At 42.5% G+C, this 15,115-nt stretch overlaps 1 protein-coding gene across 1 annotated transcript in view; it reads right to left on the bottom strand.

The window, feature by feature from the left end:
• The window catches only part of cacna2d3a (calcium channel, voltage-dependent, alpha 2/delta subunit 3a), a gene marked incomplete at both ends in the record, with an annotated part of 288,788 nt that extends 274,357 nt beyond the window's left edge, over positions 1-14,431 (bottom strand). Inside the window, 3 exon segments of the mRNA XM_083769683.1 lie at positions 745-826; positions 2,265-2,334; positions 14,317-14,431. Of these exon segments, the coding sequence (XP_083625809.1) occupies positions 745-826; positions 2,265-2,334; positions 14,317-14,431 (267 nt within the window).
• Between the last annotated feature and the right edge of the window lie 684 nt (positions 14,432-15,115).

Genomic DNA, 15,115 nt, shown 5'->3' with positions numbered 1-15,115 from the left:
CAGCCATTAAAAAAAGCACATGTTCCAATGAAGCCAGCCCTCCCTCGGTGCCAGTCAGTCAGGTCTGCCTCTGCACGCATTACCTGCTTTCAAGTGGCTAAAAGGCACAGGTCCTGCAGCTTGAAAAAAGGGTAAAATTACATATCTCCTTTTGCTAAATATACTCCCATCTTTTTTTCTCCTAATGAATACGGATCCTTCAAACTCTGCATCGCAAAATGCAATACGCCTCTCACATTATAAAAAAGGGAGTTCTGAAATCACTGGTTGTATAGGAAATAGGAAAAAGCGACACTGCAGTTTAAGGGACGAATACATATTTGCTTTATTTTAATTTGAAAGACCACTCGTCGATACTAAAGACTCACACAGACCAGTGGTTCTCAACCAGAGTTATGGGGACTAACAGTGAGGGGGTTCCAGGTGGTCCCCAGGTAAATGATAGAAAGTTGGTAACCAAATGGACCCTTATAGATGTTTAACTCTCGAGCGTTAAATGAAACCAAAATTTTACACTCTCAAGAGTTCAATTATTGAACATCTGCATTACTTAATTTACATCTGGACATTTGAACAAATCTCAATTCTTGAGAGTTGTGGAACAGTCGAGTTCTACTAGCCCATTAAAACCAGGGAAGCATAATTTTAGATTGTAGCGTTGGCTATCCAAAAATAGCAGACGTACAGCACAAGCTAGCAGCGTGGCATGAAGACATCTGACATTTCACCCGCGTCTGTGCTCACCTTCTGCAGCAGCTGGGAGCCAGAGTATTTAGCAGAGATGGACTTCATCTCTCCTCCGAACGCCGAGGCCCAGAGCTTCACCCTGTCCAACACAAACACAACCGGACAGACAGAGAGGGGGGGGGAGAGAGAGAGAGAGAGAGAGAGAGAGAGAGAGGTAAGAGGCAAGAGCTAGTGGGTGATGTTAAATTATGCATTTGCAAGAGATAGCCTACATCGTTTCATAAGGGAGATACAACTAAGACTGTGGTTCTCCACCATTGGTCCCTGAGGGGGTTCCAGGTTAGGTGGTCCCCAGCTAAATGATTGGTAACCAAATGTAACCCTTATAGATCTTTAACTCCAGTGTGAAATCAAATCAAATCCATTTTGTTAAACCATTAGTGTTAAACATCCGAATAACTTCATTTACAAGAAGTCTGCGCAAGAGAATGTACAAGAATTGTTATTTTGATCGTTTGCCTGTTGTCTCTCCTATGGTACCAACATCAATGCAGAATGGAATTGTGGACAAAATCGTATCCAACGATAACACAATATTCTTTATCTTTGCGTCCGAGAGGCAAAATCTCATAAAAAGGTGGTCCGTGGCTCAAATGCAGAATAAATAATTGGCCTTGATATGAAAAAAGTTGAAAACCACTGAACTAAGAGAAGAGAGAATGAAACAAGATGTATTTGGGCACTTCCTCTTACATTTCAAGCAATTAAATTCTTATTATCATATTGTTTGTTATATCATTAGCATCTATGTTTATTATTATTGCACACTTCATGTTTAATCCAGAGCGATTTACAGTAAGCAAGAACAACACAATGTATTACCTCATATGCTGCTGCATAGAAATAGTTAATAATACGGGATCACCATTCACCAATAAGGACCTATCATCAGTCCAGCTATAGAATATCCAAAGAAAATCAATAATCTGCATTGAAACTATAAACACTATTTGTGTACATAACATGCTATCTAAATTACATTGCAAAAGCTATAGTTTGAAGGGTGCATTATAGTACACTGCAATAAATGACTACTGTGGGCATTGAGCAGTTTCATATTCAATATTTGATGCTATAGGGTAACATATTTCTAGACATGCTATGGCAGAAACTTAAATGTGTGGTGGTGCATATACACAGTATGACTGCACTATAGGGACATAATTATCTGGGCAATGGGCTATTTTGTCCAAATGTTAAACAAAATAAATACATAATAGAAGGTAAAGTATACACGATTACAACATGTACACATTCGACGATTAAGGTCTAATATTTTTATAATTTGAAAACCTGTATAACCAGTCATTTTGGGGCATCAACATGAAGTTGGCGGATACATTCAAGTCTGATAATGATACAGGTAGGCTTTAGTTTACATTACACCATTTATGAATTTACATTTTGTACAAAATAGCCCATTTTACATGGAGATGTCCCTATAGTGCCCACATATCCTGTGTATCCGTGCATACGTCGTTGTGTTAAAGCACATTAAGCAGTCTTGTTCTACTCACACAGAAGGGGGGATGCTCTGGTGAGAGCCCCCCGCACCGTGAACCCAGCTGGCCAGAGTTAGAGAGACAACTAGGAGGAACACACGACAACACGGAGCCACCTGCATCTTGGAAAGCTTCGTGAAAATCGCGGCACGCCGAGAAGAAGTTTGTGTTGTGGGGCTTATCCTTGTTCCGCCTTAGAACGTCGCCTGGCTGCAGTCTCTCCCTCTTTGTGCTTTCGGGGGATATCCAAAGAATAAAAAGTAAAATTAATTAAATTAAAATGTTAAAAATGAATCCGTTTGACTAAAATTGATCATGGCAACATCTTTTTTTTTTTTTGACGTCCGGTCGACAGACCGACCGACGCTCCTCGGTTTTGGAGACGAAGACGAGACGCGCGCGTAAAATATGTCGCGTAGTGTGACTTGACCAAAGTGCGTCTTTGGCCAAAGTGCGTCTGTGTTTACTCCAGCTGACTGGCGCGGTGCTGAGGCTCTGCTTGTCCGCTTGAAACTCGACCTCGAGTCCTGCAGCAGCAGCGAAGAAGGCAAAGTCCCTTAGACCAGCCGTGGAGCAATTTGTCTGGACCGCGCTGCACCTGCGTGCGTACTGCGTAGCGTTTACCTCACTGCCTCGTTCCGAGTGGGGAGAGAGAGAGAGAGAGAGAGAGAGAGTGCAGAGTGCAGAGCGGCAGCCGGCAGTATTTCTAAAGAGTGGAGGGATTTTAGGAAACGGGGCAGATCATCATAAAACGTTGCAGCGTATGAGAGCACACGCCTACTCCTTTAGAGTGTTGCGATGAGGTCTCTCTCTCTCTCTCTCTCTCTCTCTCTCTCTCTCTCTCTCTCTCCCCCCTCCCTCCTCCCTCCTCGCTGATGGGAGCAGTCTGTGGTACGTAGAATGCTGTTTATTGTTGTCCTGAATTACGCCGCCACCACACTTGCTGTGACCTCACTGGAGCTATAATAATGCTGCGAGGGGGGCTATAATAGCTCGCCCCCATCTTTCATGTCACATCAAGTCATGTTATACTGCGTCCTGTTCAGTGTTCACTGAGGCGACAACTGGTGAAAGATGCTGTTCCGAGAGAGGAGAGAGAGAAAGAAAGAAGAGAGGGGGGGGGGTAAAGACGTGGCTGGTGACCGAATACAGGCAAGATAGGGAGGGAGGGAAGAACAACATGATAAGTCACTTTGACAGTGTGTGGAGTCAGTGGAGATACAGGCTTCTTTCTTTCTTTCTTTGGCAACGTGAGTTCATGATGCCTGGACAGTGACACGGACCTAGTACTGTATAGTGACTTTTACAATACTGGCTCTATACTTTACACACCCATGGCTGCCGTGTACCACCAACACCACATTTAAAGGAGTAAATTACACATTTTCTATCAATTTCACACCCAATGAAGCCTTGAATTCATGGAGATTTAATTTAGTTTTTGAGCCGACAACTGTCAGAAAGATGCTAATGTCTCCGGTAAGAGATTTTGAAAGTCTCCATAGACTAGCGGGGGCTCCACTGTTAATCAAATTATATTGGCTCAGGAATAGGCATGAATATATCGTATCGATATCGATATAAACTCATGTCGATGTATCATGATCCAAACAGCAGAGGGCGCATTGGGTTAAACTCCCTTTCTTGTTCAGTGGCCTATGACCCCTATGTCATGTGTTGGGCTACTATACATACTATCTCACCCTTAGAGTATATACTGTATGAATAGAGACGGCACCCAGAGGAAACCCTGAGGCGAAATGGACATAGTGGCCGAATTTGGTATTGCAGCGTGGACCCAAACACATGAACGCGCTGGTCCGTTGACTATCATTGTGCACGTTCACGACGGCAGCAAGTTCGTGTGCGTTCGTGCGCGTTCGTGCGCGTTCGTGCGCGTTCGTGCGCGTTCGTGCACGTTCAACGGCAGCGTGTTCATGTGTTTGGGGCAAATCCATCCCAGAATGCACTCTGTTCCTACGCGGAAGGAGGAGTGAAATCGCCTCATGCGCTTTTGAGCAACTTAATGCAAGTGGATGGAAGGAGAACTCGGATGCCATCTCTATTCATATATAAGATCACCACCCTCGCATCAGACTATCCAGGCATCCAGCATATTCACCTTGGAGGACAGTGTCGGTAGGCCAATCACAGGCAGGCGGGGCGTTACCATGCCTATGCTCGGACACAAACGGAATTCACGCGTTGGGCAGTGGCAGGGCAGGAAGAACATGGAGTGAAGAATGCACAGACTGTAGTGCTCAGACAGAGACGCACATTGTATTGTAAAAGAAAAAAATAAGAAAATATTGGATTTGTGTAAGAGAAATAATAATATAAAAATGTTATTTGAGTGGAAAATAAATTAGTGTTTTAAAAAATCGTATATTGTGAACCTAATATCGTGATGGAATTGTACTGTGAGTTGAGTGAATCGTTACATGCCTACTTAAGAATGCAGCAAAAACAAAAAAAAAAAGGCTTCATGGGCCGTGTAATTGATGGGAAATAATAACTCCTAGTCCTTTAATGCACATTTTGATGATGATCAAAATGATGATGATGAGATGTCGGCTGACATGTCAGTCTCTCTCTGTCTCTCTCTCTCTCTCTCTGGTCATAATTCCTCACTTGGAGCCATCACGTAATTGGAGCCAGAATCACTCGGTCTGCGGGTTGAATTTTAGAAAGCGGATGGCCATGTCCTTACAAAACAAAGGTCAGTTGTGGTCATTCAATTGATTCTTCTAATCCATTTGTTTTTGGGTATTCTCCAGGCAAATTTTCTCATGAGATCTTCTATAATGTGGAGTCTTCAACTCAGTCCTCAGTGTGCGTGAGCATCAAAGAGTGAACCGTGGCCGTGGGGTCAGTTTAGTTGACAGTAGTCTATAGGCTGCAGTTGATGGTGAATAACTGCAGCAAAGTGAGTCATGGCAGGCAGGGTTAAACACCCGGCAGAGTAAGTATCGAATAAAATATCTCTTTGCAGCGGGGGAGCCCAGCCAGCCCTGTGTGTATTCAGCAGAACTCTTGCATATTTTATCTATGACCCAACAGTAATTATACAGTACACACGGACGAGCGCACACACACACACAGTCACACACACAGTCGCACACACAGTCGCACACACAGTCACACACACACACACAGTAGTCACACACACACAATACACACACACACACACAGCCAACCTGTAAGTTACATTTCATGTCAGTCTTGTTTTTGATTGATTGAATACAAACTTGCAGTTTGCAAGGAACGATATACAATTAAAGGGTTTTGTGTTAAAAGCGTAACACAAAAAGCCCAGAGGGCTTGTTTCCATTGTCGTCTCATGTGGTTAAATTGATAAATATTTATATTTATATTCAGACAGACAGACAGACAGACAGATAGACAGACAGTGCTATCTGGTGAATAAAGGAGCAAATTGCCCATGCTCACATCAGAGGAAAGAACATCAAAAGGGATTAATGACCCACTCCTCTGCGCGCTCTCTCTCTCTTTCACACACCCACAACACTTCTCATTTCTCCACTGCTCCACTCGTCTCTTTCCAATTCCATCTCTCCAGCACAAGGTTTTTTGGGGACTGCCAATAATTTCAGACATCCCATTACTCCGACTAGGTGGCTTCGCGTGTGGTGAGTCGGACCAACACAATGTCGGAATAATATGCCGGCGGAACAATGACAGCACTGTTTTCTGGGGGGATTCATGACAGTTCATAGTTCCAGTTCCTGGAATACAGACACGTAGGCCTAAGTTTAGTGCAGGCCAGGGATAGCCTATTATTGTCAACCTTTCTAGATCAGGGTCCACTTGAAAGTCTAGGAGATATTCGTGGCACAACCATCTTATTCATTGAGTTAAAGCATTGCCTTATTCACTGCTATTATTTAAATGTTGGTCTTATGCCTTTACTTTGCTATGCTCTGTAAAGCACTTTGAGCTGCATTTCATGTCATGAAAGGTGCTATACAAATAAAGTATTCTTATTCATAATTATTATAATTATAGTGTACCTGTAGCTCGGTCACTTTACTAGAAGGTATAGTCAGTTTTTAAAGTAGCTTGCGCAACAATGGTATTCCTTCAGCATGACTTGCTCTTGTGGATTTATCCCATGTGTGTGTTTAACCTCACCGTACACCAGAACTAGATTATGTAAGAAGTTATTTAATTTGATCCTTTAGTTAGCAGAAGCATGGCTTTTAGTCTGTGGGGCTGCTTATAATGTATTTGCGCCCGAGAGGCAGTTCAAAGCGCATTGTCTGTCTCGTGTCTCTGCTCATACAAATGGACAGTGACGGGCCATGACCCATTAGGGCCCGCAAATCTTCACGTAGGCAATGAATAACTCTTCGTTTCTGGGGCCCGGAGCTCACCTTGCTCCATAAATACCCACCGTAATTGAATTAATGAGACGGCAAGACTTGGAGATTTATCTTCCATCAGTGCCAGTAGAGAAACAGACAGTCTGTTTTTGATTAGATGCAGCACCATTGTATGCATAAACTGAAATGAAATCATAGATCTGAATATTGACTTTATGTATCACTGGATAAGGGAGATATTCTTCTATATCCGTACTCCAACTTCAACTTTATTGTCACATCACGTCACAAGTTTGCCGGTGTAAAAGAATATGTGAAATATATTTTTTTAGATTCAAGACAAGAGTTGTTGAGTGTAAAGAATAGAGATAGAAACAAGGAAAACTAGAAAAAGTGCCCTTCTGGGCACAGGTCTCCACCAGGTTATCCACAGATCCGTGCAGTTAGAGGTAAAAACACTTTTCGGCCAGTTATAGCGCCACCTTGAGGCTGAGTTGAAATTGTTCATGTGGCATTTTGTCCTCGGCCTAGTGGGAATGTGGGTGCACAATTTCGCGGAAATCACGCGATGTGTTCATGATTTGCAGCATTTTGTTTGAAACTGAGCACTCCTGTGAACTTTGGAAGCCAATCTTAACCAATCAGGATGGAGTGTGAGAAATCTGAAAGACCGGTTTGGTTGAATGGCTCTAGAGAGACTGTGTACCAATTTGCGTGATGTTTGGACAAAATCTGTAGGTGTGCTGTGCAAAAACCTGTTTTGCACAAAGCGGCCTCCTGGTGGCGCTATAACAGGCCGTTCTGGAAAGTTTGGGGCAGAGGTTCATCGTTGGCATCCAGGGAGTGTGTGTGCAAAATTTGGCATGGACCGGGTTAACGGTGGCCGAGATTAGCTGCTCACGGACGGACGGACACACACACACACACACACACGGACGGACACACGGACGGACGGAGTGCAAAACATACTCTCCCCCCATGCCTTCGGCCTGGTGGAGACAACAAAGTCATACATGTCCAAGGTTCTTTACTGTTACAGATAGAGTAAAATGTACTTATGGTACAACGGAAATATGCCTTTGGGCTTTGTTGGGTTTTTACCTATCCCTTAGAGATTTTATGTGTAATGTATCATGCATTGTATGACATAGCATGCTTTAGAGTTTAGAGCATCACAGTCCCTCACCCTATGCATTTTTCCCATAGGCATTTCTTAAATTATTTATTTAAAGACCTTTTAAGCGTCGTACGAAGCGAACTCTTGTCGTGACAAATCATGACAACACACACACAATATTTTGGACCAAACAAATAATTACAAAGAAGAAAAACAACAAAAAAAGTGTTGTAACCTGCCGTTTTTTTCTACTTTCTAATTCTTTGTTTGCCCCGAAAAATTGTGTTTGTTGTCATGATCTCCATCCCTGATGATGTCACATGTCCATCCCTGATGTCACGTCATGTCACGTGCTCCATCCCTGATGATGTCACGTGATGTCACGTGCTCTCACGCCCCGACCACCCAACACACGCACTGATGGGAAATGCACGATTCCATAGTTAACTGCGACCTTCGGTCGCAACAACACACACATTAACCACTTTGGCCATTTGAAAATAGCCAATCTACAAGTTCACAATGTGTCGCGATGTGACACATTGTGAACTTGTAGATGTGCTATTTTCAAAAGATCTTTATACATCTGAAAACTTGAAACGGGACATTGTGCATAATGAGTACTTTACTTGTGTGTGTGTGTGTGTGTGTGTGTGTGTGTGTGTGTGTGTGTGTGTGTGTGTGTGTGTGTGTGTGTGTGTGTGTGTGTGTGTGTGTGTGTGTGTGTGTGTGTGTGTGTGTGTGTGTGTGTGTGGTGGGGGGGGGGGGTGTATGGGGCCGATAGGCCGTCTGTCTATTGAGAAATAGCTATTACCCCGCAATACAAGCTAAAAAAATATGTGAATAACATAGGCTGTGTGCAATGTGCAACTATTATCAATAAATGGTTCTCATTACGAAGACGACAGGTACAGTAGTAGGCCTATTGCAGATACAAAATAGTAATTATCAAAGAAGCACAGTAGGTTAGACAGCATTACTGGCAGATAAATGTGAACACGACGTGTAACGTGCATATATAGTGGCAGTGAATCTGCAATGAATGAAAGTGACTCTGCCACATAATGTACGTGCAGGTTTGTAAAAGTCTAAATTATGGTTAATTTCAACATTACCAGGCGCCCCTCACTTAACAGAGTGTGATTTAGTTTCTGTTGCATCATCAATGCTGCTTAACACCCTGAATTTCCCCCGTGGGGATGAATAAAGTGTATCTTTTTCATCTTATCTCTCAGTGGCTGTGTCTGAGAACTCGCTGGCATTATTCTGAATCACAGAAGCATGTCGAAATATCTCCCAGGCCCTTTTCCACCAGGGTTGAACCGGCCCGGTTCATAGTCCATGAGTCAGAGCTCCAAAATTGGAATGTTAATTATGAATTGAGTGGACAAATTTATACAGTAGGGTCAATATAAGTAAATTAATACACAATAACCCTTCCACAGTAGTAGCTTTTTCATACACTACGTTCTATTTTTTGCATATTTTCCTATATAATGCCTAATTTGCATATTTTCCATGGCGATAACTATTAATTACATTTTATATGTATAATCAGGGGTGGCAACACTTTTTGGACTTGAGAGCTACTTTCAAAATGACTAGCTCAACAAGATCTACCCGCCATTGCTGAAAATACAAAATAGTTTAAATATGTAGTCTTTAGAATAGTGGTGCTGACATTATATAAGACAAATGCAATTGGAATGGGGAAATAGAGGGTGAGAAATGGAATAGGTAGGGTTTTTTGTATTGTAATAAAATGTGCGTTAAATATGAAAAAGCTACTCCTGTGGAAGGTTATGATATATTAATTTAGCCTACTTGTATTGATCCTATAAACAATTAAATATACAGTAGGTATGGTTTTTCCCCACGCAATTTGTTATTAACGTTCCAAGTTTGGGGCTCTGGCTCATGGACTATGAACCGGGCCAGTTCAACCCTGGTGGAAAATGGGCCCCAGTCCACGGTCCACGTTATCAAAGCCATCTTGTTTCAGTCTCTCTGCCTGCAGGTGGGGAGTAGCTGATCAGAGCTGTGATCCAATTCGATGAACGGTGGATGGAGGAGTGACATCAGCCATGACAAGACTTGAGCGTATGACTGAGAGTATGGAGAAGCAACACCATCAGCTTCCCAGTGAAGGTCAGACTCTACAGGCTGCAGACACTGAGCTCAGGATACAGTCCTTCGAAAACAAGTGCTATAAGGATGCTATATATAAAGAACACCGGACAAATGAGATCACCATCCATGCTGGAGAACAGGAACCTCTACTCTCAACAGTAAAGCGTCGCAAACTGGCCTGGTATGGTCAGCAAGACCTTGCTGTCCAAGACCATCAGGGGACAGTAGAGGGAAAGCGGAGAAAAGGCAGGCAGAGAAAGGGCCGATTCATACTCCTATTTTAGAGCCGAATAAAAGTCGGTTCGGCTCTGTAGAGCCTACAATGTGACGTCATTTGAGGTTCGGGGGGGCCGGGTACCGTCCTAAAGTCGGCTCTTCGGTGCTACTGAAAATGTCTGACGAGCCGAAATCATTTCGGCACTACAGCACCGAAACAGCGGTAAAATAGGAGTATGAATCGGCCCAAAGTCTTGGATGGACAACATCAAGGAATGGACTGGCCGCAGCTTCCAGACCCTGCTGCACACAGCTGAAGAGCCAGAGCGCTGGAGATCCCTGGCTGCCCAAGCATCCACCATGACACCCCTACGGCCCACTAGGCCATGGGATGAGTAATGTAAGAGTGAGTAAGGATGGAGCAGGCCTTTGTAACCACCTTCCTGGAAGGGGTGTGTAACAAGGGTCAAGGCCAAGGCTTCTCTCACTCCACATGCCGAGTGTGTATGTATGTGTATATGTGTATTTTGGGTAGGCCTGCAACTGGTGATTATTACATTAGTAATTATTGTATCGATTACTTTTTGATTAATCGAATGATAAACAAGCACAGCTTTTGAAAATAATGTATACAATGAATCACTTGATCACAATGAATCACCACTTATAGGCCAGTCAATCTTGATTTGACTCAAAAGAAATTGCAAAAGTAATCGTTCAAGGTTTTTTATGATCCTTAGGGTCATCCAAATATCATATAAATATATAAATTCAGAGTTGTAAATTGAAAGTTGGAGTACCATCAATTACAGTATAAGGCAAAAATAATCTAATTTTAATTATGCTTTAAGAAGCATGTAATGTGTCAAACTAGGGGGTTTTCATGATTCTTAATCCATTCCATGCATTCGTTTTGCATGAAAAACAATCTTTGGGCTAAAAACGGCCATAACCACTTTCTCAAATGTGCCCAAATGTGATGAGTTCAGCACATTTGGTTATGGCCTAATTTAGCCTCTACCATCGTATATCATCATACATTATCTCATTCTGGCCAATCACGATTTGCGTCCTCACCTTCGTCATCAATGTTTGTGTTACGCAATGTTTGCGTTTACACAAACACTCAAAATTGTCCATTCATTGTCAATGGCATTTTAATGTTTGTATAGGACAAAGTTTGTGCACACACACAAAACAGCAGATAGAGGTCCCAGCAGTTTCAAAACATCTTTGGAAAATAGCATTTTGAGCTTGTAGATCGGCTTTTTTCAAATGGCCGAAATGTAGGGCTAAAGTGGCTAATGTATGTTTTGTAATAATAATCAAAATCTACAAAGTAACGGAGTACTTTGCAAAGTGGTGGATTAAAAGTACAAAATTTGCCTCCTAGATGTAGTAGAGTAGAAGTAAAAAGTACAGAAAATTGGAAATACTCCAGTAAAAAGGATAGAGACTAGAGATTTAAATTCTATCAAATGGGGGTCCGTTCCGCGGCTCGCCTAATGTGTATCAAACCGGCGGTCCTTGAAATTAAAAGGGCTGAGAATATTCATTCTCAATTATTGTAAAGACAGCAATACAGCAACACACACACAGACAGAAGAAGACAGTCACTGATGTCCTGCAACCTGCATCGTTTTGACAAGCGGGTCGATAGGCAAAAGAAAGAAACCGCCTGTTCAGCAAAAGAAGCAGGTAAAAGAATTGGAAAAAGAAAAGAGCAGACGATCTGTGTCTGAGCCAGAGGAGGAGGAGGCGACGCAGTGTGACGTTGAGACCTAATTCATGCTCTGTCTGTCGTGCAACCTGCAGTTCGTCGACTACCCTGTTTCACTGACGAAAACTACTACTGACGGGACACCGCCCTATGACCAGTGGTGGAAAAAGTACTCGCATGTTTTACTTAAGTAAAAAAAAAAAGTATCAATACCGCAATGTAAGAATACTCTGCTACAAGTGAACGTTCAGTATTCAAAATGTACTTGAGTAAAAGTGTAAAAGTATTGGCAAAATGTACTTTAAGTACCTAAAGTAAAAAGTACTCATTATGCAGAATGTCCCGTTTCAAGTTTTCAAATGTCTGAAAATCTTTTGAAAATAGCAGATCTAATAGCAGATCTGCAAGCTCACAACAGCTTGTAGATCGGCTATTTTGAAATACCCAAGATGTATTAAACAATCAGAATCTACAAAGTAACTAGTAACTAAAGTTTTCAAATAATTGTAGTAGAGTAGAAGTACAATATTTGCCTCTTTACACCACTGCCTATGACAAAGTATAAGTCAGGTTTAAAATGAGTTCTCCGGGCTTTCTCGAGGGACACCAGGGATTAATTTGTCGCTAAAAAAAATTCTGCAGAATAGAATGCATATTAGTGAGCATAATTGCAATTTAAAGCGATTATGCGGCAGCCATTTCTTGTGCTTTGGAGATACGAATCAGAACATTGAGCCATTTACGAAAGTGAATTAGCTGGTGGAAGATTGCAGGCTCCAAATTGGCTAAGGGATGCCCTTTTATTATCAGTGGCCCGCTGTCATCGGCAATGGGAAACAAAAAACTATGAGATAATGTCATGTTATTTTAGGAGGAATCAAGATAATCCTTCCTTATGCCTAATCTGTGGTATAGGATTAATTGCCATCAGGGGTGTTTTACTTTTACTGTGTCTCACGTGTATGTTATTGGGACAATGACACATGAAAGCTATGTTTCATACGCAAATGGCGCAATGTTAGTCAACGGCCAGCACGTTCATGTTATTGGGGCAATCCATCCCAGAATGCACTCTGTTCCTACCCGGAAGGAGGAGTGAAATCGCCTCATGCGCTTTTGAGCAACTTAATGCAAGTGGATTGGAGGAGAAATCCGGTGACGTCTCTATTAATACTCTAAGGTGTGGCTTCACTCGGTAGACGGGCCAAGAGGGAATAATACGCTTCCAAACACTGGAGAAAAAAAAGAGTAATAAGGAGGGTATGCACATGCACGTCGGATCCGTAGGTAAGCTGTCTAACATGAGAGTAAAAGAAAAAGAAAAAAAAGAAAAAGAAAATCTTATTTTTAATTACCGGATTAAATGCCATTAAAGAAAGACAGATTTTTACGTTCTGGCACAGGCGAGAGGGGTGGAGAATAAAGGCATTAATATGGTTAAGACCAGGAAAGTGTCTGTGTCATTTCAGATTTGAGCTAAAAAGCATTATTCTATATGCTTTGGCTTTTCAAAAATAGCAGATCTACAAGCTCATAGCACAAGCTTGTAAAATGAGCTATTTCTTTTTAATTGTGACGTTTTGTTCAAATCTTTGAATAATATTTTAAAGCTATTTTTTTTTAATCTCAAATCGTTGCTTCTGCGGGGAAGCAAAATATTTTGAGATAGGGGACATAGCCTGGTCCTTGACATGAGTTTGAGAACCACTGACACAGAAACATACGTTTTTCAGAAGACTGTTTTCAGAAGACTGCCTCATGTCTTAATGCGTTAAAGCACAGACAGATATGTCGTTGTTCTGACTCACCCTGTATTGCTGTGACCTGCACCATGCAGCCAACTGGCGGTCTCTGTCTCACCACTGTGACCTGCGCCATGCTTGCTGCAAGCTCCTAATCTGTTTGGATCGATATGGATACGGGTGACGCAAGAAGACGATGACGTAAGTGGGTTTTCAACCTTTTTCAAGGTCCATTATTTATTTGACATTTGATTATTTACCAAAGGAGACATAACGGCCAAACGTTGATCAAAATATCAATTCTTCTACATCCTCTATTTGCGTAGACTTCTTGTAAATTAAGTAATGCAGACGTTTAACCAAAATTGAATCTTGAGAGCGTAAAATGAAACCAAATGGACCAGTAAGGGTCCATTTGGTTTCACGCTCTCAAGAGTTAAAGATCATAAAGGTACATCATAAACAGAAATGATGTACCTTTAGTCTTTTGCCCTCACGTAATCCCAAAACATGCTCCACTGGGCCACTAGTGCCAGTTCAGACTGACCCATTGGAGTAATACTGTAGGTTTACCTTTTCATCGGCGGGTGTCACTCTGTGCCGTATATCACGTGGTGGCGCTAGTCGGGTCTCACTGCAACACAAGAAAGGAGACACGGGTCTAAGTAGCTGCTTTTCAAACTCTATATCTATTTTGATTGTATGCTGAGACATTAAGGTGGTCTCGGTGGCTCCTCAGGCGACCTAGCCTTTCCATGCCCCTTTCTGACCTTGGGCCTAGCACCCCGAATGTCCTCACGCTCCTTCGCACCATCTTCAGACGCCTCCGTGTACCACTCGACATCCTCACGCTCTCCAATGGCCGCCTCTCCGAACGCCATCGCCATGGCCCCATCTTCAGTCTCCTCTGTCATTGCCACTTTAGACACTTGGGATCGTAAACCCCATCTAGTTCTACCTCTGCCCGGTTTGTTTGAATAACCTCTGCGGCCTGCCATCCCACCACCACCACCAAATGTCACACCCCTGTCTCAGGCGAGTGTCGTATGAACATAAAGGATGGCGAGGCAACACAGTTGGGCAGAGTTTAACAATGTTTATTTTCCCCAAGTGCAGATTATGTGACAAAAACCAAAGGAGAGCATACGTCTCCTCAGAGACAGACACTTCCTTCCTTGACCAGCTCCAGACAGCAGACAGACTGACTGGGCCATTTCTCAGAGCTATATACCCCCTGGCTCCTCCCACAACACAGGACCAAATGAAAAAGGGGTCAACATGATCCACAACATGTTAGTCGCTCAAAACACAGGTATTTATATATTTCAGTTCATTTGAGCTTGTAGCTCTTTTATTTCACAAAGTCTTTAGTTTTCCAAAGTCCTTTTCCAAAGTCCTTTTAGAATTCCAATGTCCCTCGGCGACAAGTAATCCTCCCCATCCCTAGACAGGAGTTGGTTTGGCCCAAATTTGCCCGATTAGTGTTCAGCTGAGCTGTCCCTATTTAAAGTGACAGGACCCATATTGCAGAAATATGATGAGAGCGGTGTGATCTGTTTGCTGCTTGCTTATAGTTTGTCCATACTCTACCTAAACAG

This window comes from Protomyctophum parallelum, assembly GCF_964188405.1.
Source record: "Protomyctophum parallelum genome assembly, chromosome: 7".
Taxonomy (NCBI): Eukaryota; Metazoa; Chordata; class Actinopteri; order Myctophiformes; family Myctophidae; genus Protomyctophum; species Protomyctophum parallelum.
Note: the sequence above shows the minus strand (reverse complement) of the source record. Positions and strands in the feature narration are given on the sequence as shown.